Source organism: Vombatus ursinus, unplaced genomic scaffold, assembly GCF_900497805.2.
Source record: "Vombatus ursinus unplaced genomic scaffold, bare-nosed wombat genome assembly UNPS02014837.1, whole genome shotgun sequence".
NCBI lineage: Eukaryota > Metazoa > Chordata > Mammalia > Diprotodontia > Vombatidae > Vombatus > Vombatus ursinus.
In genome coordinates, this window is record NW_020954615.1 from 1,681,924 (window position 1) to 1,707,812 (window position 25,889).

At 42.6% G+C, this 25,889-nt stretch overlaps 1 protein-coding gene across 3 annotated transcripts in view; it reads right to left on the reverse strand.

The window, feature by feature from the left end:
* The window catches only part of EXOC6B (exocyst complex component 6B), a 607,320-nt gene that overhangs the window by 275,448 nt on the left and 305,983 nt on the right, over nucleotides 1-25,889 (reverse strand). For all 3 annotated transcript variants that reach the window (XM_027839975.1, XM_027839976.1, XM_027839977.1), the window contains exons 9-15: nucleotides 25,500-25,583; nucleotides 25,303-25,349; nucleotides 23,023-23,143; nucleotides 19,145-19,216; nucleotides 18,035-18,132; nucleotides 15,351-15,456; nucleotides 14,794-14,903 (exon numbers count right to left, since the gene is read on the reverse strand). In XM_027839975.1, coding sequence (XP_027695776.1) covers nucleotides 14,794-14,903; nucleotides 15,351-15,456; nucleotides 18,035-18,132; nucleotides 19,145-19,216; nucleotides 23,023-23,143; nucleotides 25,303-25,349; nucleotides 25,500-25,583 — 638 coding nt within the window. The remainder of the gene's footprint in view (nucleotides 1-14,793; nucleotides 14,904-15,350; nucleotides 15,457-18,034; nucleotides 18,133-19,144; nucleotides 19,217-23,022; nucleotides 23,144-25,302; nucleotides 25,350-25,499; nucleotides 25,584-25,889) is intronic.

Here is a 25,889-nt window from a genome sequence, read left to right on the forward strand (position 1 = left end):
CGTGTCACTCATTGAGCTAGGTACTTGGGGATACAAAACCAAAAGTGGAACAGTCTCTGCTCTTACTGCTTTGGGTTCTATTAGGGGAGAAATCACGCACGGCTATAAATACATACAGAATAAACAAAATAAAGTCTGAAGCCCTCAGCCTGGAGCTGAATGCTCTCCACATCTGGCCCTAACATCTTCCTAGCTTGATCTCTCACTACTCCTATACATGCACCCCACATTCTGTTCTAGCCAGTATGGACTACTTGCTACTCCACAGATATTTTTCATGACTATGGGACCATCTGGCCTTTGTTTGTGCTGTTCTATACAAATAATAATTATGATAATTTGCATTACTATCGGCTTTTAATGTTTTAAAACCATCTTCCTCACATTGCGAGGTAAGCAGGGCCAAGTATTATTATTCCCATTTTACAGATGAAGAAACAGAGGATCAGGGAAGTGCAGTGACTTCCTCAGGGTCACAAAGCTGGGATCTGAGTCTAGGTGTTGTACCTCTCAGTCCTGTGCTCTTTACACTATGTTAGGCTGTCCCTCTACTACACTTCACTGCTTTTCACCAGTCTTCATTTACTGACAGTCTGTCCTTCAAGGCCTAGCATGAATATCACCTTCACAAAGCCGGATACCATTAGCTGGATATAAAATCTCCTTCCTCCAAACCTTATCAGGACTTTCCTTATGCCCCATTTATGGCGCTCAATATGTCTGACCTTGTGTTATAGTTCCTTGTTTTATCTTCTCTACTATATCACGAAGCTTCAGTGTCATATTTTATTCACACTATCATCTACCCCATCACCCCTAAGTGACAAGTACAGTGTATTGCAAATAACAGGGCCCCGATGTGTATTTAATTGAGCTGAATTCTAGGGAGAAGAATCTGATTAATGACAAGGTTATCACAGCTGTAACACTTTTTGGTAAAGCTGAGATAATGTTACTTATATTAGAAAAGCAGCTTTATTCAGGGCATCCTAAACGTCTTAGAGAAGATTTTAGCTTAGAATTTGAGTTAGGGTTATAATTAGGATTGGAGTTAGATAAGCTTCAATAGCTTAAAACTGTTAACAAGACTTTTGGAACAGCCTGTATATATAGCCCTTTGCTTAGGGCCAAAAACTCGCCCAGAATTAGTTGTTAGTCAAAAAGTTGGGCCTAGTTAGTTCTTTCTGCTGAAGATTGCTTATTCAGACTCCGAACAGCAAAAGTTCTTAAGAACCTTGTAAGACAATGTTATGTGTATCTCTCTACAAGTTACACGTCAGCACCATTATTACAAGTAAAATATGATAGCAAGAAATCAGATGACAGCAAATAGTACATTAAACCAGAATGACTTCAAAGATGGTAGATAGGTAGATAGGACTTTGGAGTTTGGAGCCCAGGCGGCTCTCTTTTTGACTTAATTCTCTTGAGTTCCTTTTCAGTTGCTGGATTTTCTCATTTAGCCTTTCAAAATGGTTTGTGCAAAAAGCACTGGGAAAGATGCAGATAAAACAGACAGAAAACTGTGACCAGAAGAGATCTGGAAATACCCACGACCTTGTTTCCAATGAACTCGAGAGGCTAAGCAAAGCACTGTAGGCAAAAATATAACTAATGGATGCAGCCAGACTGGCTTCCAGCAGTTTGCCTCAATGCAGAGAAGGTGTAGGGGTGAGGATGCCACTGACCCACAGTATTTCAGATACAGAAGTATAAATCAAAGGTACCAGGGAGCCTGCTCTGCCACACACCAAGGTCTGACACTAATCACCTTATGCCTTTTTACAAGATGCCTGTCTCCAATCCCCCGACTGGCCATGATTTCCTATGATGAAAGAGGCACATATCCCTGACTTTTAGAGGACTGGAGAGGGAGGGAGAGACTGTGACTAGGTTCTAAGACTTCTCAGAACTAGTAATATTGCTTCACGGGCAAATGCCTACATTAGAAAGGGCAAGAATTGTGGAAATCACACCAACTACTAGCAAAATGGCCCACTTGGCAACCAAAAAAAAATGCTTCTGTAACAGCCATCATATGATTCTGCTGTAGCCAGATTACTTTCTTAAGTCTACTAGTCAAGGCAGCTAGGTGGTGCAGTAGATGGAGCACTGAGCCTGGAGTCAGGAAAACCTGAATTCAAATCCTGCCTCAGACAAGTCACTTAACTGCTGACTGCCTTAGTTTCCTCAACTGTAAAATGGAGATAACAACAGTCCAAAGTCAAATGAAGATAATAAACCTACCTCCCCGAATGACTTGAGAGGGTATCTGTAGAGTGCTCAGCATAGAGCCAGCACACAGTGAGTGCTCCATTAAATGCATATTCCCTTCCTTTCCCTTCCCTCCTCTACTGCATGAGCAAGCATCACAGTCGAGCCTTTGAACTCCAGAAACTCCAGAGAAGTCCCTTGGTACATGGCACCTACTCCTTATTCAACTCATGGATGTTCAAAGCCCTCTATAAAACCATGGACCTAAGGAGACGTTGCCTGGTCAAAGAGGAAAACAGGAGCTTCTTTCTACCTTCAATTTAACCAGAAATAATTTCAACTTTGGGGGCAGTTCTCTGGAAATTGCTATTTCTGCCCAGGGGAGCCTAATTGAGACCAGGAAGTTGCCCTAAAAGGATCCCATCTCCGTCCCTTCTAAGAGGTGTAATCTTTTCTTTTTGAAGCAGATTTTGGGAAGAGGCTAAATACCACCCATCCCTTTGATCTCTCAGCAACCTTGCATTAGGCTTGGAATGACAGTGTCCTTTATCTTCCCGAATGGAATGACAGGCAAAGAAAATTTCAAACTGGCAGGTTCAAAAGCGTTAATAAATACAGAACTTCTGGACCCCCCCCCCCCCGGCCCCCATCTCCCGCCCACCCTTCTACCTTCCCCAGGCTCTGGCTCATGATCCTGTTCCACCTGACAAATGGTGAAGGGACAAAGCAGAAGATGCAAAGGAAACAAGAAAGCCTCCAGTTATCTCTGTTTGTTGTTGAGCGAAGCAGGCGGCCTGTCAGGCCTGCCATCCATCATGTCACCTCAAGGGGACCTTGTTTGGACAGCCCTGGCCAACAGGCCCCAAACCCCAGCTCCCTTTCCCAGAGAAATGAGATCACTGTGTTTAGGGATGAGCTGGCTGAGTCAAGCAAAAGGCAATGCATTTTTCTGCTAATCTATCAGCTCGTAGAAAGAAGAGGAGGCAACGTTTGCTGCCACAGGCATGCCAAGTCTACTGATTTTCTCACCTCATTTCTTTCTCTAGAATATCTCACAGTGCCTGTGGTGTTTCAACAACTGGGATATATTATCCAAATGGGCAAACTAGGCAACAATGAAAAACTGAAGGATCTACAGGTGTCCCAAAGAACCCAAGCAGCCAGACTGGCTCATGATCTGAATAAGGACTTCTGTGCCTGTGGTCTGGGAATTTGAGTTCTGAAATATTTTGATAATTGTATTTCAATATAATTGGATTGCTACTTTGTAATCCTATGAAGTTTATGCATTTAAAAACACTCTTCTGAGAAGGGGTCCCTAGGCTTAACCAGACACTGCCCATAGGATCCAGGACACAAAAAAGGTGAAGAAGCCTTGATCTAAGTCGTCACGAATCAAAAATAAACATACCAACACTATTATAATTGGCATCATCATGATCAAATAAATTATTTAGTAAGAACCCAGCCCTGAGGCAGAGGTTATGAAGAGAGGTAAGCACAGGAATGGCCCTTAAGAGTCTTATAATCTAATACAATGACCTGACCATGAATACTAGTGAACTGGCTGTGTACGCTGAGGGGAGAAAAAGAGAAAAGTGGAAGACGGAGAAAAAGAGAGAGAAAGGGAAGACTAAATGTGACTGTCAAGTACTTAAGCAGCGTGTTAGTGTATTTTAACTTGAAACCGATATGCCAAAACCAGGCCACTAGCAAAATAGTGGACAAACCTACTGGTGTGCAGAGAAAACTCAACTCAAAATCCATCTTTAAATTAATCTAAGTACAATCTCATTGATCCCTGAAACAGCAAGAACAAAAGTAATTAATTTAATTTTTAAAGTTCCACGGTTTTCTTTAATTCACATAAAGTTTTTAATTTCGTCATTTGTCTATAAATGTTTCTATTTAACTAACTCGATTTTAAAATTCAAAAGTGTTTTAATGTCATTAACTTCACTGTTTTGGAGAAATTAATAACAGCTAATCATAGCTATCATAAATGGAGATGCATATTCACATATATACAACAGCTAATCATAGCTAGTATCTATGTATGGATCTATGGATCTAATATCTATATTTTACATCTGTCTTTGTGTGTGTGTACATCTCTAGGTGATTCAGGGAATAGAGCACGGGGCCTGGAGTTCAAATCCAATCTCAGATACTTACTGTATGTCGGCAAGTCTTTTAACCTCTGTTTACCTTAATCTGCTGGAGAAGGAAATGGCAAATCACCCCAGTATCTTTGAAAAGAAAATCTCATGGACAGTAGTGGTATGCTATGCTCCATGGGATCACAAAGGGTTAGACACGACTGAATGATTGGACAGCTATATCTTAGGGTTTGCAACATACGTTACAAGTATTATCTCATTTTATCCTCACAAAAACCATAGGAAGTGGGTGCTATTATAATCACTCCCATTTTACAGATGAGGAAACTGAGTCATACAGCAGTGAAGTGACTTGCCCAGGATTGCACAGCTAGTCACTGTCTGGGGCAGGATCAAGTCTTCCTGACTCCAGGTCCAGCCCTGCATCTGCTATTCCACCTAGCTGCCTACAAATCAAGCTCTTTTATAGAATGAGATTGGTTCCACCTGCTCATTTACAAATGGACCATTTCCCCCACATGGACAAGAGAAGAGATGTCACTGGAAAGTAAGGAGATGGATTTCCTGGCTGGCTGGTAGAAAACTGGGGCCCAGTTTTTCCCTTACATCTAACCTGATGTTAACTCTCTCCACTCTTGCAGGATTTAAAGCATCTTACTCTTCACCTGATGTCCCCTGGGTGGTTTTTATAACTCAAAGGTCATAGGATCCAGGAACACAGAGCAAGAAGGGATCTTAAAGCTCATCCAGCCCAAACTTTTCATTTTTAATGGAGTTCTTTAGTTTTTGTGGCATTTTCATTTCCCAATCAACCTTCTCATTTTAGAAATGTGGACACAGAGGCCCAGTGAGGTTGAGTGGCTTGTGTAACCACACACACACACACACACACACGCACACACACACACACACACACACACACACAAATGAGAATAATCAGAATCCAAACCAAGGTCCTTGGACTTCACATCCACCCAATGTCTTTCTTTACAAAACCAAAGAGAAAGTTTGTACCAAGTTTTCTTTCTCTCAAGTCTCCCCTTTTTCATTTCTTTTCCACCTCTTACCAACTTTCCCCTTTAGCACAACAAGGTCTTTTCTCCCAAATCATCACTATATCCATAAGTAAAAACAGTAACTTGCAAATGAAAAATAGATTAACTGTGTATCAAAACTGCAGACAAAGTGACAGAAAAGTGATTTCTAATAGAGCTGTACATTTATTGTAAAATAAAGGCCATTAAAAGCAGGTACACAGATTCCTAGCTAATTGACAGCCAGTTGGATGCCCAAGATCCTTTCCTTGGGCCACGACTCAACCGATGGCAGCAAAACCATGATGACATAAATGGAAGCTGCCTATGAGTTGAATGTAACCAACATCTTCAGGAACTTCATCATCTGAAAGGTCAGCTGGCTTCTCATCAACTTTTCATTTCAATCAAGACATTCCACTCGAACCTCACTAGAGATGTTTTCAGGATAAATGTGACTTCCAAGAAGCAGTAAAGAAGAATCCTGGAGCAGGCTTCAGAGAGGTTGTAAAGCTCACTATGATACAATATTTTCTTGTAAAATGATTACCGGAAAACTTTTTTCCTGAAGGAAATTATAGTCCCATATGTGTTTTCCCTAGAACCTTTCAAAAATAGCTGTTTTAAGATTGCATGAACAAAAACAAAGAAATAGCTACCTGGATATTTTAGTCATCCAAATCAGTTCCTGATACATATAATCCTTCAAAACCTGTTGCTTGGTCCCTACTCACACAGTGGTCACAGACAACTCCTGTGCCACTTTCTGGGTTGGCACCGCTGATTGGCATCCTCTCTAAAGGGGCACCTTTTCTACCTTCCTAATCTAGCGGAAACAGAAAACGAGGATTTTTGGAACCAAAGTTTAGTCCCAGTCAAGAACATTCTGTGCAAAGCAGACGGCTTTCTCTACTTCACAGCTCAAATCCTTCAAAGTCTACTGCTTCTCAACTTTCCACCTCCAGAACTCCAAAAGACATTCACCTCTGGAGTAACCCTGCCCCATGTTCTTCAAAGGGAGGTCTCCTCAGAGAGCCATACACCTCTAACTTCGATCTCAGCCCAAAATTGCACCAAATTCCTTCCTCTTCCTAATGGATCGCTGAACACGGTACAAGCTTTCGACTCCAGCTGCATTCCAGTCTGACTCTTGTGCCACCTTCACCGTCACAGATTCTTCAACACCCCACGTCTTCATGTATCCCTCTTGCTCTGAATGAAACATTTCCCCCCATTTCTGTTGCCTTTATATGGTCAAATCCATCAATGCTACTAATTCCATTTTTAATGTTTTTTCATTGTGAACTTGACAAATAACAAACACACTCACTTTCTTAAACAAAAAACAAAAAGAGAAATGTTCATTAAAGGTTAAATCTAAATTGTTTTAAACATATAATGAATTTAAGATAGTAGTCCCAATCCCTTCCTTCTCATCTGTTTCTTTCTGAACTTTCAGTAGCTCTCTTGTGTATGCTTTGAAAACGACTCATTGGCACTCCTTCCTTTCTTTCTTTGGCATCATGATCACTGCTTCCCTCCCCCAACTGTCTCACTCCTCATGACAAATATGTATAGCCAAGCATTGGATTTTTGTCTCATTCTGTCCCTGACTTCTCAGTCAAGAGATGGGAAGCATGATTCATCCACAATGCCTTGATTACAGCTCTGCAGTCACTGTATATACTGTTCTACTGGTTCTGGTCATCTCAACTGAATCAGTTCATAAAATTCTCTCCAGACTTCTCTAAACCCATCATTCATCATTTCCCACATGGTAGTAATAACACTTCATTACATTCACATGCCCTGATGGGAACATTTGCTGTTTTGGCTCTTACCGCTAACAAGCACCGCTGTCGCAAAGTTTGTGCACGTGGTTCTGCTCCCTCTTGCTCTGCTCTCCTTGGGATCATGTGCCTATTAATATTTTTGCTCTTAGAAAGAATTGCAGACTTAGCCACTCTTGGGGTATCATTCCATGGCTTCCCAGCCTGGCTGAATTAATTCAAAGCTCCATCAACAAAGCAAACTGTGCCTGTCCTCCCAGAGTCCTTTCAACAAGCACCACCTTCTTTTTTTGGGTCATCACTGCCAATTTAATGCCATGAGGTTTTAAAAGTTTTTTAAACGTCTATTTCTATTATTAACGTTTTGGAGCATGTTTTCATACACTTGTTGACAGCTTGCCATTCTTCTTTTGAGAAATGCCTGTTCATAACCTTTAACCATTTACCTAGGGGCAGCTAGTGGCGCAGAGGATAGAGCACTGGCCCTGAAGTCAGGAGGACCTGAGTTCAAATGCGGCCTCAGACCAAACACTTGACACTAGCTGTGCGACCCTGCGCAAATCACTAAACCCCAACTGCCTTTAAAACACACACACACACACACACACACACACACACACACACACACACACCCCACCATTTACCTACTGGGAAATGGCTCTTCTTTGTATGTGAGTCAATTCACTATATGTCTTCAATAGCAGACCTTGATAAAAGAAGTTTGAAGCAAACATATTTTCCCAGTTAACTCTTCCTGTACTAATTCTAACTATACTGATTTGTGTGGGTAAAAGCTTTTCAATTTTATATTATCAAAACTGTTAATTTTATCTCCAATGACTCTCTATCAATTGTCTGGCAAAAATTCCTCACCTATCCATTGCTGTGAAAGGTATCCCTCTCTACCTCGCTTTTCTGTTTATCTGACCTAGCTCACACATTCACTTTAGTTTACTGGGACATAAAAGAGGAGGGGTCAGTTTAAACCTAATTTCTGCGGAAGCCCTGCATTTGTTTTTTGTTTTTTTTTGCTCTTTTTTGGTGAGGCAATTGGGGTTAAGTGACTTGCCCAGGGTCACACAGCTACTAAGTGTCCAGTGTCTGAGGCCACATTTGAACTCAGATCCTCCTGACTCCAAGGCTGGAGCTCTATCCACTGAGCCACCGAGCTGCTCCCAAGCCTTGCATTTTTTACAGCATTTTTTTGTCAACAGCACAGGCAGTTGTGGACCCTGAGGTGATCAAAGATCATTACTAAGGGTTTTTTTTTTAATTTCTTGATCTTGTATAACTAATCTGTTCTACTAATCAATTTTTATATTTCTTAACCAATAGCAAATAGTTTTGGTGAATACTGCTTTATAGTATAGTTTGAGATCTGGTATGGCTGGGCCCCTTTCTTTCCCACTATTTAAAAATTATTTTCTTGAGTTTCTTGAACATTTTGTTCTTCAGATGAATTTGGTATTATTCATTCTAGTTGTATAAATTAACCCTTTGGTAGTCTGATGTGGCAATCAACACGTAAATTAACTAAGACAGTACTGACAATTTTTTCTATTTGAATAGAACAAACTTGACCAATTATTTAAGTTCTGTTTCTGTACTTACTTTTCTGTACTCATCTGTACTCATAAAATGTGTGTGTGTGTGTGTGTGTGTGTGTGTGTAGTTAGGTGCCCAAATATCGTATATGTTAAGTAATGATTTTAATGAAATTTCTCTTTCAATCTGTTCCTACTGATAACATACAAAAAGGGTGATGATTTATGTGGGTTTATTCTAACCTCCTCCATCTTTCTCACCACTGCAGAGGGCAACACCATCTTCCCTACCTGTCAGGCTTGCAACTAGTTCTGGACTCCTCACTACATCTCATCCCTCGCACTGAAGCTGTCACCAAGGCTTGTCAGTTTCACCTTTGCAGCATCTCTTAAATATGCCCCCTTCTGTCCTCCCGACAGTGCCCCCACCCCTGGATTACTGAAATAGCCCCTGGTGGGTCTGCCGGCCTCAAGTCTCTCCCCGCTCCAGCCTACCCTCCATTCAGCCACCAAAGTCATTTTCCTAAAGTGAAGGTCTGATTGTGTCCCTGTCACTCTCTTCTCACCCCACCCCCAAAATCACACACACTAAACTCCAGTGGTGCCCTATTGCCTCTGGAATCAAATACACAATCCTCTGCTTGGCATTCAAAGCCCTTCCTAACCTAGCCCTCTCCTGCCTTTCCAGTCTTCTTACACCTTACTCCCTGACATTTCCTCCTCCATCCAGTACACTGGCCTCTTGGTTGTTTCACAAACAACACACTCCCCCTCACAACTCCACGGATTTTCTCTGTAACCCAGGCCTGGAACACTCTCACTCCTCATCTCCACCTAGCTTACCTGGTTTCCTTTAAGACCCAATGAAAATCTCATCTTTTATAGGAAGCTTTTCTCAAACCCTCTTTATTTCAGTGGCTTTCCTTTGTTAATTATTTATTGTTTGTCCTGTACATAGCTTGCTTTGTCTGTATATGTTTATAGGTTGTCTCTCCCACTAGATTTTGAGTTTCTTGAGGGAAGGGACTGTTTTTAGCCTCTTTTTGTATCTTCAGTGCTTAGCACAGTGCCTGGCACATAGTAAGTGCTTGATAAATACTTAATTGATCGATCATCTGCAACAATGATACTTTTATTTCCTCTATGCTATGTCTTACTGCTCTATCATTTCTAGATACATATCACTGAACAGTGGTGACAGTGGGCCTTGTTCCTTTAAAACTGATCATTCTGAAAATACTTCTCGTATTTCTAATTTCTAATATTTTCCAATACCAATAATGTTATCTCTTAGTTTAAACAAAGAGTTCTTACTGAGGTGTGTGTGTGTGTGTGTGTGTGTGTGTGTGTAGATGTTTAATCATAGTCCCCTTTGGTTAATCTGACGCAATCACAGAACAATGTCTCTTATTAAAAAGGAAATCAATTATATTGAAATACAATTATTTAATTTTTTTTATTCACAGACTTCAGGTAGAGAAGCCCTAGTTTAAAGAGTAATTTACCATATTAAGGAAAGGTCCATTTATTCCTATGATTTTGAATCTTTTTTTAAAAAGATACAGGGGTGCTGTATTTGATGCAGTTTTTTTCTGTCTATAATCACGTGATTTTTATTGTTTTTTATTATCAGTATGGTCTGGTACAGTCATAGTTTTCCTAATATTGAACCAATCCTGCATTCCGAATTTAAATCAACCTAGTCACAATCTTTTTAATATGTTGCTATAGCTTTTTGCTAATATTTTATTCAATATTTTTGTGTTGGTGTCGATTAGGGTAAATGTTCTATAGTTTTTTTTCTCTGATTTATCCTGCTCCAGTTTAGGTATTAATACCATATTTGTTTCATACAAGCAATCTGATAAGCTCTCTTCTTTTACTCTTTTTGCACATAATTTATGCAATTTTGTGTGATAATGGAATTAACTGTCCTTTGAATGTTTCCTAGAACTCAGTTGTAAATCCATCTAGTCCTGTTTCCTCCCCTTCAGAAGTTTCCTTTTGATTCTCACATAGTAATTCCTAGACATCTATCATATCTGTTCTTTCTAAAATTATATTCAGGTCTTTACTGTCTTTCTTGTCTATCTATTTATTGTATTTGTCTAGATATGAAAAATGTACAATAATTTTAGTTTTGCTATTTTCCCTGTAATTAGATTAACCTTTCCTAAAAGAACTTAGATGCCATGCCATTTAGTGCACATATATTTAGTGTTGACATTATTTCATTACCTATGATTTTTTTTTTATCTATAATGGAGTTTCTCTGTTTCTTTTAATCATCTCTATGTTTATTGTTGCTTTGTCTATGATGATTGCTTTTTTTAGTTTGTCTTAGGCATAATAAATTCTGCTATACTCTGTCATGTTAACTCTGTGTGAATCTTTGTTTTAAGCATTTCTTATAAACAACTTATTCTTGGATTTTTGTCATCTAGCCCATTCTGCTGCCCTCTTCCATTTCATGGGAGAGTTCATACCATTCATGTTCATGTATATAAGTATTAATATAAGTATTATAAGTATACCCTACTATACTTTTTCCTCTCTTTATCTTTGCTTTCCTTTATACAAGCAAGGTAAAGAAAGGGATAATTTTTTTATGAATTCTTAATATTTAATAGATAATTTTTATCTTTTCTCAAACTTTGCCATTTAAATACACAGAACGATTTGTTTACTGGTAGCTAACTAAAAATGAAATGTGAGCATAAAAACTTTGGTTCGTGTTTTATACTGAGGAAGGTTGCTGCTGTTTGTGTCCAACCCTCATTTGGAAATTTCAAATAAAAATTAGTTTAATGAAATACCCATCGCTACCACTCCAACCTTCCCATCTGAATAATCTTCTATGCACCCCAAATATGACAAGAGATAAGTTCCATCCACTTCTTTCTCACTTTTCCCTTAGTATATTTCTAATTTACCTCCCCCTCTTTTCTTTTTTTTAAAACCAACAAGATATATTAAAACCATAGGTTCTACCTTTGTCTTTCTGATCTCCCTCTGTGGAGTTGTGAAGGGGGCTTCTTTTTTTTTTCCCTCTCTTAGCATATAAGCAGTTCACTATTATTTAGACTGTTACACAGGCTCAAACATATCTACCTTTCTAGGTCTCTCTTGTTGCTTGAGTTTTCCTTTCAAAGTTCCAGCTCAAGTCTTTTCATCGGAATTCCCAAAAGTACTCTCTATTTTATCCAAGGCCCATTTATCTCCCAGTGGGATGACATTCATTCTTGCTAGATAAATTATACTTGGTTCTAAGTTTTAGATTTTATCTTCAGAAATATCTTCCAAGATGTTCTCCTCTTTATAGAAGTTGTGTGATGCAGACACAGGTTTCTTGGTACTTTCTAGGATTTGTAGTACTTTTTTTTTTAATATGGAAGTTCTGGATCTGGGCTCTGACATTCCAGGGTGTTTTCACTCTACTTGATGCACAATAAGCTCCTTTTCAGTACTGATTGTCTTGTGGAAACAGCATTTAAAGTATATCACTTTTTACCCAAATATCACAACCAAGTCATGTGAAAGTTTTCTGGCCAAGAAGGAAATGAAAAATCCTGTTACAGAATGAGGAGACCAGGTCCTTGCGACACTGTCTGATGGGCCTGACACACAATGAATATCAATCATTTACAATACCATAGAGAAAAATGTGCCTTCTATAACCAGACAAGGGCTGTGGTCCCTAGGAGTCAATCTAAGCTCAACACCAAAAACAAGCTGGATAAATGTGTTCCATGGGCTTTTCCATTTTGGAGATTTATTTACCAGAATGCCTTTGCCCAAGAAAGAGAAAAGGGTTAGAGTAAAAGGACATAGAAATTACACAATTCACTGAATTCTGTGATTTTTACCAATCTCCCTTGCAGAACTCTCTCTAATGTGAAGTGTAGTTTTCCCCCTCCAACAGGGGTTGATTTTCACTGTCCGTGCCAGCTAAAGACTGGGCAGTGGGACAGGACTGATCAACTTTTTTCATCTCCTCCTTCACTCACTTCATTCTTTAGACAATATGTACTCCTTATTTCCCAAAACCAAAATAATAAAAGAAAAAAAAAAAAAAACCAAGTCAACCATGGCTGCCAGAAAACTCTTTTCCCCTAAAGATATAATTTCCCTGTTGTTTTTTACATGAACTTTCATTCAAAAGAAGACCTATGTCCTCAGAAAACATGTAATTAAGGCAGTCTCCTCTAAATGTTATTAATACCTTTCAATGAATTCTGGCCAATGTAAAGGAGATGACCCCCCCCCCCTTTTTTTGCTTGACAAAAATGAAAAGTTGATTCAAGAGAATAAATTTCAACTCCCCCCAACCCCCTGAAAAAACAACCCACATTCAAAACTCTACCTCCCCTGATTTTCTGCCTCTAAGGCCTAGTTTTCCTGGAAAGAAAAAGCTAGCCAAGTGCTTTAAAAAAAAAAACCAAAAAAAAAACAACTGTCTCTGTTCGTGACAGCTAATGTCTCATATCCCATAACAGTAGCTGTGACCTCAAAGTCAGCTGTGATTGACAGACTGACCTCAGTCACTCCAGGGTGTAAGGTAAATGACAACCCTCCTCCCCCCAAAAAAGAAAAGAAGAAAAGAAAGAAAGAAGTTGGGGAGGGCGGTTGGAATCTTGCTGTCAGCTTAGCAAGCAAACTTCTTAATAAAAACCTCATTCAAACTGTCAGTGTGAAATGCAGAAAGTGTCAACTAGGGTTTTCAGGCAAATACTTCATAAGCTTGCGCAGGAGGAAGGCTCTAACTGGCTTTGCCCACACTATGCCTTCAACCTTTTACTTCCCCGCCAAAAAGCAGGGCCACAAAAAGCTAGCCACATTCAAGGAATTTTAATAACATTCAACTGTGGACATAAGAAGGTAGTGCCCTGGAGACCATTCAATGACAAAAGCCATCATCTTGGTCATGGTGAAAAGAACTGAAGTCCTGATTTGTAATGCCCAGGGAGCATCTCCACTCCAGGAGTCAGGGAAATTTGACATCTCTATGAGCTTGGCAACATTTCACAGGAAGGTCAGAGAGCAAGTTGGCTTCCCAATGTCACCTTTCATCCTAACTCAGAGGGCAAAGCTGAGAAAGACTTGACTCAATAGAATATTTATGGGGTTTGTTTTTTTAAATGCTAAAACATTTTTTGTTTCTAAATGGTGGAATCAGGAGAAGAAAGGGAAAACTAAGTTCAATCTCTATTCACAAAAGTAATTGTAAAACTCAGCTGAACTATCATGGAGTGTCATATACATGAGTGACGAAAAACCCAAACCACGTTTCACCAGTAGAGGATGAAGGTGGGAAGAAAATGGAGCTAGAATTACATAATGGCAACCTTTCTCTGTTTCACACGGCTTCTCCAGGTGTGGCCCTCTCTCATGCTGAGGGGTCATCCTATCTACTTCATTCACACTTATCCTGATATCATGAAAAGATGGTCTACTAGACCATCTGAGAAGACTATTCATGTGGACACTCTGTATGCATTTTTAAAGTAAAATTTAAAAACACTATTTTGTGGAAATCAAACAAAAGTCTGCCCAGTCAGAATAAGGAACTGTAAACTCCTCAAGACTCATGTTTTGCTTTTAATAGTAGTGAAAGACTAATATTCTCTCTAAACAGAAATGAAACACACTAATATTCTCTTTGAACAGCCACCTCTAATTTTCCTACAAGGCATTTTGTGGGAAAGATGAAAAATAAAACTAAACCTCTTCCCTGATCCCTGCAAGACAATTCACCAACTCCTGGCCTTAAATCAGCTGGCCTTAAAATGTAACCATGCAAAGGAAGGGAAAGCTGGACCCTGCAGGCAAAGTTGTGCAACGCTGCACGTCCCGATTATCGGCCTGCACTAGGGAAAGAAAGGGCCCCGAGCAAAGCTGGTCGAAGGAACAGAATCGAGGGGGGGAAAAGGCTCCAAAGACTTTCCTGCTTTTTGTTCCCTCCAAAGGCACACTGGGCGGAGGCCAGGGTAGGTCTTCCAACTCAAGGAGAACATGGAAGATTGTTCAGAATGTCTTTGCCTAGAGAGTGCAAGGCCCTGGCAGGCTGTGTTTGCATTGTCTCATACTATACCTCAGATGGAGATCTTCTGAGAACTTAAGACAGGCGTAGATAAATTCTTTAATTTGATTGTAAACCTTAGGCACAAATTCAGAGAAAGGAAACTTCTTTGGAAACGGCTGCTGTAAATGCAGGAAATAAAGACACTGAGTCACAAGCCAGCAGACATTAAAGACCTTCACAAACAAGTTACAAACCAAAAGGAATAAGCGCCTCAACTTCAGGCAAGCGAGCAGCTCATTCCTTCTGTGGAGACAATCTCTCCGAGATCTCCCTCCTTGGGATGTACAGTGTTGCACAACTTCCCTCCCTCCTGGAATTAAGTGGCCCCTTAGAAATGGGGGCCTAAGGAAGCAACAAACAACATCCCAGAGTCTAGGCCTCCCCGAGGAGAGCAGTTCCAGTGGACCCCTCCCCTCCTCCAGCCTCTGTCTGCTACGGGCATGTGAGGCTAAGCTCAGTCTCTACCAGGGGAGTTAAAAGGGGTCACTTTCAGGAAACTGAAAGGGATCCTAATGGCCAGAAAGAAAAGATTCTGAAGGATCCAGTGACTGGAAAGTTCTCCTGACCTTTTCCAGCTCTGCATCTTGGAATGGGAACTGTCCAACCACCTTCTTATAGAGTTCCTCACTGGACACTGGGATGGGGCTGTAGTTGTCTGAATCAAGTATGTTTCTAAAGAGAGGAAAAATGAATTATCTCAAGACCCAAACAGGAATTTCCACGTAAAGAGAAGGAGAGAAGTTTAAAAAACCCCACCGCCACCACATCAGTACGATCCTGGAAGAAGATCTGTATCTCAGCCAGAAAATAATCGTGGCCAAAGAGCTTGCTGACTTGTGTCTCAGACTAATGCCTTCCTCTAACCCTGGACATATCCCCTTTTCACTTCAATCCTTTCAAAACGCCAGCCCAAAGGTAGCAGTCAGGATGCCGTACAGCCCTGTGCCTCCCTGCTCTCAGCATGGTTTCCACATTGACTTTTTTGACTCCCAAAGGTGACCAGATCTCCCAACATGCCTCAATAGCTGCCTCTACTAGAAGGAGAATCACAAATGGAATGTGAGAACTAGAAAAATGTGAGCTCTGAAAAGCGCCAAGTGGATCCTCCGGGTAAGAGATCTAGGCAGGCTTTGTGCCAAACAAAGAGATGATTCTCCCTGAGGCCTCAGTCACATCTCTGTCAGGTGCTTTCTAGGACATCTGAAGGCTGGTTCATATGGGCTCTGCCTGACCATCTATACCAGGAGCTCCCCAGAGGGAAGGATGTCTAAGCCATTGATCCAGAAATGACCTGAGGACAAGGGTCATGTCTCCCAATACGTGCTTCCGAGCTTCCTGTTGCATAGGCCCTCCCCAAAACATATGGGCTCTAATTAAAGTAGAAACAATTAAGATATTTTATTATCATCTTCATTAAGTAGAATACACTCAGAGAACACTAGGGATTGTGGCTCAGTATCCTGACTGGCTAGCAGTACATTAAATGAATGACTCACTATGGCAGAAGGGGCTGGGGAGAAAAGGGTAAAAGGCTTCTGTACAAAGATAACGGTCCTTGAGCCTGAAATCACAGCATCGGTCTGTGATAGAAGTCCGAAATTACCATCAGTGGACTCTAAGAGAGCTTTCTGCTGTGAAGACTGGGGCCCTGGCGCCATGTCCTTCCACTCTCTGAAGACAGAGACTGTCTTCCTCATCTCATTCTCCCTCTAGAGCCCTGGAGAAAGGTCTGTAGATAAAACTCCAAGCCAAAATGTCTTTTTCCAGGAAGATTTAAAGGAAAGCCTAGAGACTCTTAGGAAATTTGGGGACCATGAGGGCATTATCGGTATATAATGCTAACCCTCTCCCCTCTCCCAAGAGTCCTGCTTCTTCTAAGCCAGACAAACCTGGGTTCATTTGCTTGGGGTTTGGGATGTAAGGGAAAGCTCATTAGGAAAAATAAATAGATTCTCTAAAGCTGGTTTTCTCATAAACCTAATTACGTGGAGCCTGGGTCCCGGGGTCCCGGGGTCCCGGGGTCGACACTACTGACAAGGCTTTGGAATCAGAGGGACTGAATTCAAAGTCGGCCTCTTTCACTGGCTACCTGTGTGACCTCTGTTCTTGTCGTTCAGTCGTTTTCAGTCGTTTCTGACTCTCGGGGACCCCTCGTGGGGTTTCCTTGGCAAAGATACTGGAGTGGTTTGTCATTTCCTTCTCCAGCTCATTTTACAGATGAGGAAACTGAAGCAAACAGAGTGAAGTGACTTGCCCAGGGTCACACAGCTAGTCAGTATCTGAGACTGGATTTGAACTCAGAAGGATGAGTCTTCTCGACTCCAGGCCAAGTGTTATATCCACTGCACCACCCAGCTGCCATGTGTGACTACCTCACTGAGCCTCAGTTTCTTCCTCTGTACAGGGAGGCTGGACTACAGCCTCTGAGTCCCTTCCAGCTCCGTGCCCCACTGCAGGAATGAAGGAAGATGTTAAGGGCCACAGTGAGACACACTTCATGGCAAAAGGCCCCAGTATCACTCACCAAGGGACACCATGGACATGACCAGTCAATCAGCGCTTATTATTCTCCTACACTGTGCCAAGAACTGCCTGAGGCCATAACTTACCCAAAAAAGGCCCAAGGACACGTTTCAGTCACAGTTCTATTTCAGCAATACACAGTGGTCACCAACCAAACATGTTTTAGGGGGCACCAGAACAGTCGGACGCATCGCTCTCAGGGCTATCCTGGAAGCAACATGGATCCCAGATTCTAACCCAGGCCCCACAGCTGTTTTTGAACTCCAGAATCTATGATAGGCCCAGCCACAAGCATCTGCCACGAAGCGTGTCTCACTGAGGCCCTTCCATCCTCCCCCAGTGCTTCATCAGGGCACAGGTTCAGGGATGCCAAGCTGAAAGAGACTCAGCTCTCTTCCACCCTCCTTCTACAGAAGAAGAAACTGGCACAGCCTAAGGTCACTCAGGTAGTAAGTGAGAGAGGCAAGATTTGAATCTGGTTCCTCTGATTCCAAACCCAGTGTGTCACATGGCCTCTCAAAGGCAGGGCATGTCAAGCTGGTAGGCTCAGAGTCCAGCATCTGACTGCATGATTACAATCCCAGGCTCGTCATGACAAGGGCGGTTGCCGGGTGACAACTCTTTCACCCTCATGAGCAGAGGCATTTCATACGGCCCTAGTGGAAGGAGCAACTACATGGGAGACACGGCAGGTCCTCAAAGTCAAGGCTGAAGCATCAGTTCTCACCTGAAAACGCCTGCCCATTTCTTCAACAGAGTGTCACTGTACTGGTCTCTGATCTCAAGCAGCATGTCAAAAAGCTGGTTTACTGGGAAACCATACACCTGGGGGAGAGGAATGGTCAGCTTCATTTTTTCTAACTATTTTTAACTCTAGAAATGAGAACAGGGAGGGAGCAGGAAGGAAAGAAGCTTTCTTAAGTGCTGACCATGTACCAGGCACTGTGCTAAGCACTTTACAAACAACATCCCACGTAGGCGTGGGGAACCTTCGGCCTCAAAGCCATGTGTGGGCCTCTAAGTCCTGGAAATCAACCCTTTGACTGAAACTTCACATAAGAAGCTTGGATTCAGTCAAAGGGTCGCACTTTAGGCCTAGAGGGCTACATGTGGCCTCAAGGTCACAAGTTTCCCAACCCTGCACTAGATCCTCACAACAACCCTGGGAAGGAGGTGCTGTTATGATCCCCCATTTTCGAGCTGAGGAGCAGGCACTGAACTGCATCATTCCTTACTTGATTACCAATTCAAATGGGACTGAATTAGGTGGGCCTGCCATTCCTGCCCCAGAGGCAGCCAGACTAGGGCTCATATGGTTTGAAACCTTGAGCTTTGGAAAGTTAAAACCATTCCTAATATTAATATCACCTTCAACATCCTGCGTACTGACACTTGAGCCTTCCCCACTCCCACCTCTTTCTATACAAGAGCTGCCCCTCTTCCCACTCCTTAATGAAAGCCAAAAGGAACCGGGGAACCCATGCCTCCTCACCACCATATACCACTCTGACTCCTTTAAAGTAGGATTCCTGTGAGTCCATACTTCTCCAGAAGGCAGAGCCCAAGGAACTTGGTTGGAGCCCAGATTCTCACTTCCTGCTCTTTGGAAGTAAGAACTTACTCAGCACTCTATAAATGTGGGAAAGGAAGGGCTACAAGTAGGCTGTGAGAGGGCCAAAGGGGGCATGGAACACTATGAAGATAATAACAAGCTAGCTGAGGTGCCACGTGGTGAAAATAAAACATAAATAAACTTTCAAAGGCATTTCCCCAAATTTACGTAGATAGAGAACTACTCATTAGTTGAGGTTAATTTAATCGAATGGAAGTCACATACCTGAAGTGTGTCAGCAAAGAGGACAATGAGGTTCTTCAAATCTAACACCAGGTCTGGGTCAGAGCAGTAAGACTACGGGAAATAACAAAGAAAATAAGGGAAGAACAAAACTTCAAGCACTGAAAACCAAAGGAAATGGTGTTCACCTTTCTTCTTTCCTCTGGTGCTATTCACCCCTGCTCAGCCCAGACAGGCTCCGACAGCCTCCCGTTCTACAGCGGGACGGGGCTCTGCCAACAGAAAACACTGGCACTAACAACCCACCCACCAAGATCCAGAAGCAGGTTCACCACAGTTCACTGCTCAATCAGAAGAAATAATAATAGTAACAACTCAAATTTCTACAGCACTTAGAGTTTTGCAAATGCTCTCATTTACAAAAAGAAAGGAGTGGGCTGTGATGGACAGTGGAGAGACAACTCTGGAGCCAGGGCACTCGAAGTTGACACCTTCCAGGGAGCAGTCCCGGGCACGTCACAGAACCAGTCAGTGCCAGAGGGAGCTCTTTAAGATCTTACGATACAGAGAAGGCACCTGTCCACCTGCAATCATGGAGAGAATTTCCTTCCTTCTCCAGGAGTTCTCATCACCACTGAAATGACACATTCCATCTATCCTTATCCCCTTCTTAACAAAAACCTTTTGAAGTAGGCAGGATAAGGTATGGTGGGCCCTTTGAACAGAGAAGGAAACTGAGACTCAGAAATGCCCAAGGACTTCTTCATGATTACACATCTAGGAAGTCTTAGAGCTGGGGTTCAAACCGTAGGGTCTTGATCCAAAGTTCCACTTTAAAGAGTCACATGGAGAACTATACAATTATATAACTTCTGAATGAATCTAGATAAACACCTGCACTAAGAGGCCAGCGGTGCACTGGGAGTGTCTGGATAGAGGGAGGCATCGTAGCTACTCGAAGAAATCATCCCCAGTGCCCTTGTCACCTTCTGCACTTCATATGCAGAGCCAGGCAGCCCAGAATCCCTCAGACAGGAGTCAGGGATGCAGCAGAGGGCCCAATGCATGTGCAAAGGAAGACTTTAGCCCGTGCCCATCCTTCAAGGTGTGCACCGAACCTAAGAACACGCTACATATAGAAGGCTCAGAGATGGCCAGAGAGGGCAAAGGAGCTCCCTGCAGCCCAGAGCCAACCAAAAGGACTCAAGGAAGGAAGGAAACCACCCTGCATTTCCTGACCGAGAGCAGAAGTCAAAAACGGACAGCCTGACTAGGGGCATGTTGGACTGAAGGCCTGGCAGCTTTGCTTTCCAGCTCAAATTTCACCTCCTTGCTCTTGATGACAAAAGTTCGTTCTACTTCCAACAACAGAACTCTAACCGAGCCTGAAGCTGCCCAGGGGCTTTGGAAACTTCTTCCCTTCCTACCGAATGCACAAGTGAGCTCTGAAATCTCTAGGAGAAGAGAACACCTGAGGACACCTCCCTTTAGAGGAAGGAAAGTTACTCTGTGGGGAAAGCAACTCTCTTAGGGCAACACAGCTTTCCCCAGAAATGCAAAGTCATTCACCCACTCACCCCGATCTGCTCCTCTCTAGAGAACGGGCCTGTATTTGTTGTTAGCTCAGCTCTCCTTGAAATGGAAGAGCTGGGAGCCTGGGGAAATGGGACATTCCCTGCAGTCCCGTGGAGGCACACCATCCCAGGGCCTAAAGAACGCTCGGATTTTTGCAAGTTGGTTTCAAGTCATACGACTGAGACTCAGAAGATCCAGAGGGGACGGTTAGTGGTAGAAAAGCCTTGATTTCCAATGATACTTCCATAAGCCACCTGAAGAGAGAGTCCCAAAGGCCAGAGGCCTCTCTCCTTACAGTATCTAAGACAGCGAGGCCTGCTGACCAACAGCAGCAGGGCTCGCACAGCCCTCACAAGGGCCCCGTGCGTTCCTGCAACAGTTTTCATTTGCGAAAACGTGGCCTGGTGAGTGTCTGAGTCTTTCAGACACAGTCAGTGCTCTTAGCATACAGCATTTCTCTCAGTTTTATCCTCATAAGGCATGGGAGTCTCTCCTTCTCTGGAGCCCTAAGAATGCCCAACTATGCCCTGCTTGGAGAGAGGGGATTGAAAAGGATGTGTTCTCATGGTTCCTGCAACATCATCAACAAACATCTGCAAAAGCAAACACAGCACAACTGGCCTGCCTCTAGGCACTATAGGGGAGGGAATAATAACCATGATAATAACCAATCCCCTTGGGCAGGGCCCCTGATGGGTCCATTTATCACAGAGAGGAGACTGAGGCCTGGGGAAGTTAGGTGGCTCTTCTACATTATTACTTTAATAGGAAAAGGAAAGCTCCTCCTATTTCCCTACAACTCTGGAACGTTCCATTCCTGATCTGTACCTACCTTCAAAAGCAACCTAGGAGTTTCTCCTGTTTTTAACATATATGGTTCAGTGCAGAGAAACACTCATGCTGTGGAGGCAGGGCCTGACTTCTTACAGAAATACCTGGCCCATGGCCCCATCAGGCACATTTGGATGAAGGAAGCACATGTCTCTCTTAGGACAAGTGCTAGCCATAGGGATATGTGAAGACAACTGGCTTATATGGTGGAGTGGAAAGAAAACTGGCCAGGCAGCCAGGAAGCAGGGATCCTAATTCAGGGTCTGGCACGAACTGGCTGTGAAATCTCAGGTTAGTCAGCCACTCTGGGAAATGGAATTAGTTTATCTGTAAAATGAACAGGGGAGACTAGATAACTGTCAAAAGCTCTTTGCAGCTCTGAAAGTCTGTCATTCCCAAAGCCTTCTCTTCTTCCTTTGCTAACTCAGCACTGAGGAGCCAAAGCACAGACTCCAATAAAGAGGGTAATGAGAGTCAGCTACCCCCCCAGCTCTATGAGCAGCCAATCTGGCCATGACTGCTTTAGCCCCTGATCTTCAGACACTGCAGCGTGGTGGCCAAAGCTTCTGGCACAGTGCTGCTGCCCCTCTGATAAGCAGGGGCTTGGCTCAGTCATAATCAAGCAAACACAGCCACGAGGTGAGAAAGGAGCTCTAGTTACCTGACAATAGCTCACTCCTTATTTCGTCCCTTTTTTTTTTTTTTTTTTTTTTTTGCAACATGGATCATATGAGCAGACAGGGCTGGAATTCAGCTTAAAGGTACAGCCACTGTTATTCAGATTGGATTTGAGAGTAACACCAAGTGTGTCTCTTGTGGGCACACTGAAGCTACTGCTCAGATAAACTGAACAAAGACTTTCACGGACATCTCCACTTATTACAGAGACCAATTCCACTCAACTGATGAAATGAGAGCAACTGTTTAAAAACAGAAGAGCTGCTGCATTCATTCTGAGCTCCACAAGCATGCCTGTGGCTCATTAAATCAGAACTCAAGGTCCAACAAAGTCTGCCTAAAAGAAATTTGGTCCTTCCCTCACCAAATGCACATTGTATAAAAATACTGGAGCAAGAACTAATGTATTTTTTTTTTTCCTCTTGGCATTTTCCCGGTCCCTTCTCAAAATGAGTATCCATAACTTAATTATACATAGTCCCTTCCAAATCTGAAAGGCCTTAATTCTATAATTCGATAGCCATCATATTCAGGACTTGCCAACCTGATTGAGAATGGTCAAGCTCCCTCTACTGGCATGTCCTGAAAAGTCAATCGAGCTCCGAATGAAAGCAGGAACAGAACACAGAATCCTAACTTCCAGCTTGGACCTTCAGTCAAAGGTGAGCTCAATATTGGAGACCACGGTCACCAAGGGAGTAGAAGGAAACAGTCCTTCACAGGGCACCTGTTGTTCAACACGTCCGTGTGTGCTGGACTTAAAGAAAAATCAGAAGAGAGGCCTTCCCGGGGGTCAGTGAGAGTCAGAGCAGACCCCTCAGAGGCTGCTCACTTACCGAGTGTGTCCGAAGCGCGGCGATGGTTTTTGACAAGGCCATTTCCCACAGTTCATCAATGTAGGCTCTGTTCACTAAGCCCTGAGTCGTATGTAAAATGTGATCTTCAACCACAAAAAAACTGAGAACGAGGAAAAGCAAGCACAGCTGTCAGAAATTACGGAGCCTGGACGTTATCTACAGGGTTGGACAAACATCACGTGCCACAAAGACAAAGCTAGCATCCTTGAATGAAGTTAATGGTCAATTTATTTCTTGCAGGAAAACTGTGTGGCCTCATAATGGGGATCAGACTTCTCTCACTAGTGAAAACATCCCTGCACATGTGTGCATCTCCTAAGTAATTGCCGAAGAGACTAAAGCTGCACTGCTATTAAATGTTATATACATTAATTTAAGTAAGAAATAGGTATGTGGGTGTGTAAATGTCCAGTTGTGATGCACAAGTACATATCAGATCTTCAAAAAAAAAAAAAAAACCTTCTTATGGGACTTGGGGTGGGGACACTTTGAAACCAGATACTAGATTTTAAAAATTAAAGAATGAACACAGGAAATAAAAGCACTTCCCTGATAAAGGAACTTTTTAACTAAGATGATGACAAAATACTTTACAAAACACATCCCACAAAATAACCAATTTATTTTATATACCGGTGACAGGGAGTTTAAACTTCGATGAACACATGACCAGATCGATTATTAAATGAGTTAACAATCCTCGTAATATCCCACACGCTAACAGAAACTGTCACAGAACGGAAGCTGTCAACGTTCAGTGCAAAGGCTGGCCTTATCATCCCCTTCACCGCTCCTCAGTTCCAATGCTCATGTTAACCTGTTTGATCCAAAGGTGAAGACATGGCAGGTTTTGGCTGACAAAAGGGAACCCTATTTCAACATATTTTATCAATGCTCAGCACGAAAGAAGAAGAGACCTTTCTGAAGAGAATTCCCTAAAGAAGGGCTGGCAAACGAACAGGAAGGATTAGGTGAGCGTGCAGAGCAAAGTGCTCCTGACATCGAGCTCCGACAGACTCACGTAAAACCATGAGCCCTTCTTCTTGGTTCTGCTCTCCAGAACTAAGAAGAACGAGTAATCCCTCTTCCATGGACCTTTCTTTGAATACCTGAAGCTAGCTGGCACCGTGCCCCGCTCATTGTCCCCTACTCAACAAGCCTGCTCAAGGTCAAACACCCCAAGTTCCACCAACATACTCATACAGCCTCAACTGGGGGGCACTCTGTTCTCATCCAACCCTGTCAATTATGGTGACTGTCACTGGTCACAAAGGGGCTAGGGGGTGCCATAGTGCACAGAGCACTGGGCCTAGAGTCAGGAAGACTTATTTTCCTGAGTTCAAATCCGGCTTCAGACACTTGCTAGCTTAACCCTGTTTGCCTCAGTTCCTCATCTGTAAAATGAGCTAGAGAAGGCTATGGCAAACCCCTCTAGTATGTCTGCCAAGAAAACCCCAAAAGGGACCATGAAGAGTCAAGAACAGGAACAAGCAGTCACCAAAGAATTCATTCTGGTTAAAATAGTTTCCTGACTCCCTTGATTTTAAGCTGGCTCCTCTCGACAATCATGATAACTCTACTGTTTCCTTTCTCTCTCTGCAAAATCATTTCACTTTCTAGTCACTTGTTCTGGATCTCAATTTCTACTTTTTGTCCCATGTGTCTTCACCATAGCTGCTGTCTTCTCATATTTCTGTTACAACACTGGCTAGGATCCCCCTTTGCTTTCCATGTCATAAGGAACAACTACTCAGAATCTCCAAGAGAAAACCATCATGCCAAACAAAGACTTCTATCTCTCACAGAGCTATGCCACTTTCTTTGATTCTGAAAAAAGAAATCATAACTGTAACACAGGGGATACATGGCTACACATGACATTCAGTTCCATTTCCTTGAACAGAGTAATTAGCAAGGGAGCTAAGGTCAGAGTTCAGCATCTCCTCCCAAAATACACATCAAAGTTAGAATTCACATAGTGGGACTGCCAATAGACGACCGCTTTCCAGATACACTAAGGGAAACCAAAATTGTGTCTTGTCAACTCAAGAGTCTTATATTTATACATCTATGTGTATGTGTGTTTCTGTGTGTGTCTGTGTTTCTGTGCACATACATACATATGGTATATCATACATATATACCCTAAATATAATGTGTGCATATATATACTTTTTTGAGGAAATACATCATCTATTTTACACAAACCCCAAACATATGCTTATATGAAGAGAATATAAATACAAAAAGAATACCTACCCTACGATTTGATTAAAATATTTCCTGTAGCCATCTAAAGTTTCATGCTGCAACAAAACAAAAAACAAATAAAAGTTTTGAGATGAAAACCAAGTAGGCTCAGGATACAATGAGCTGCCCACATATAAGCCCCTTGAGATAACGTCAAAATTTCCCATGAGGCAGCTCCTTGAAGAAAGCGTAGGTAGGAGTCCTACCATGTTGGACGGGGGTTGAAGCACCAGCCGGGCCTGTTTCCGCCTCTGTTTCCTGTAGTAGTTTTCAAAGGTTTCCCGAGCACCCTAAAAAACAAGACAAGAGGATCGGAGTGTTTGGCCAGGCCCATCATCCCCCCCCCCGGGTGGAGAGACTGCAGACGCAGCCTGTCAGTGTCTCTCTAAATAACCACTTGTGTCTCCCCCGCTTTCCTCACTGAGAGAGGGAGGAAGATAATGGGTTATTTTTGTGTATGTGAAGAACAAAGGAATGAAAGGTTTTCCTAATCCTAATGAAGACCTGTCTCACTTTGATAATCTTTTCTTGCACTACTCCCTAAAATGAAGTTCCTTTGCTGCCAGGATTTAGAACCACCCCCCCCCCCCCCCCAC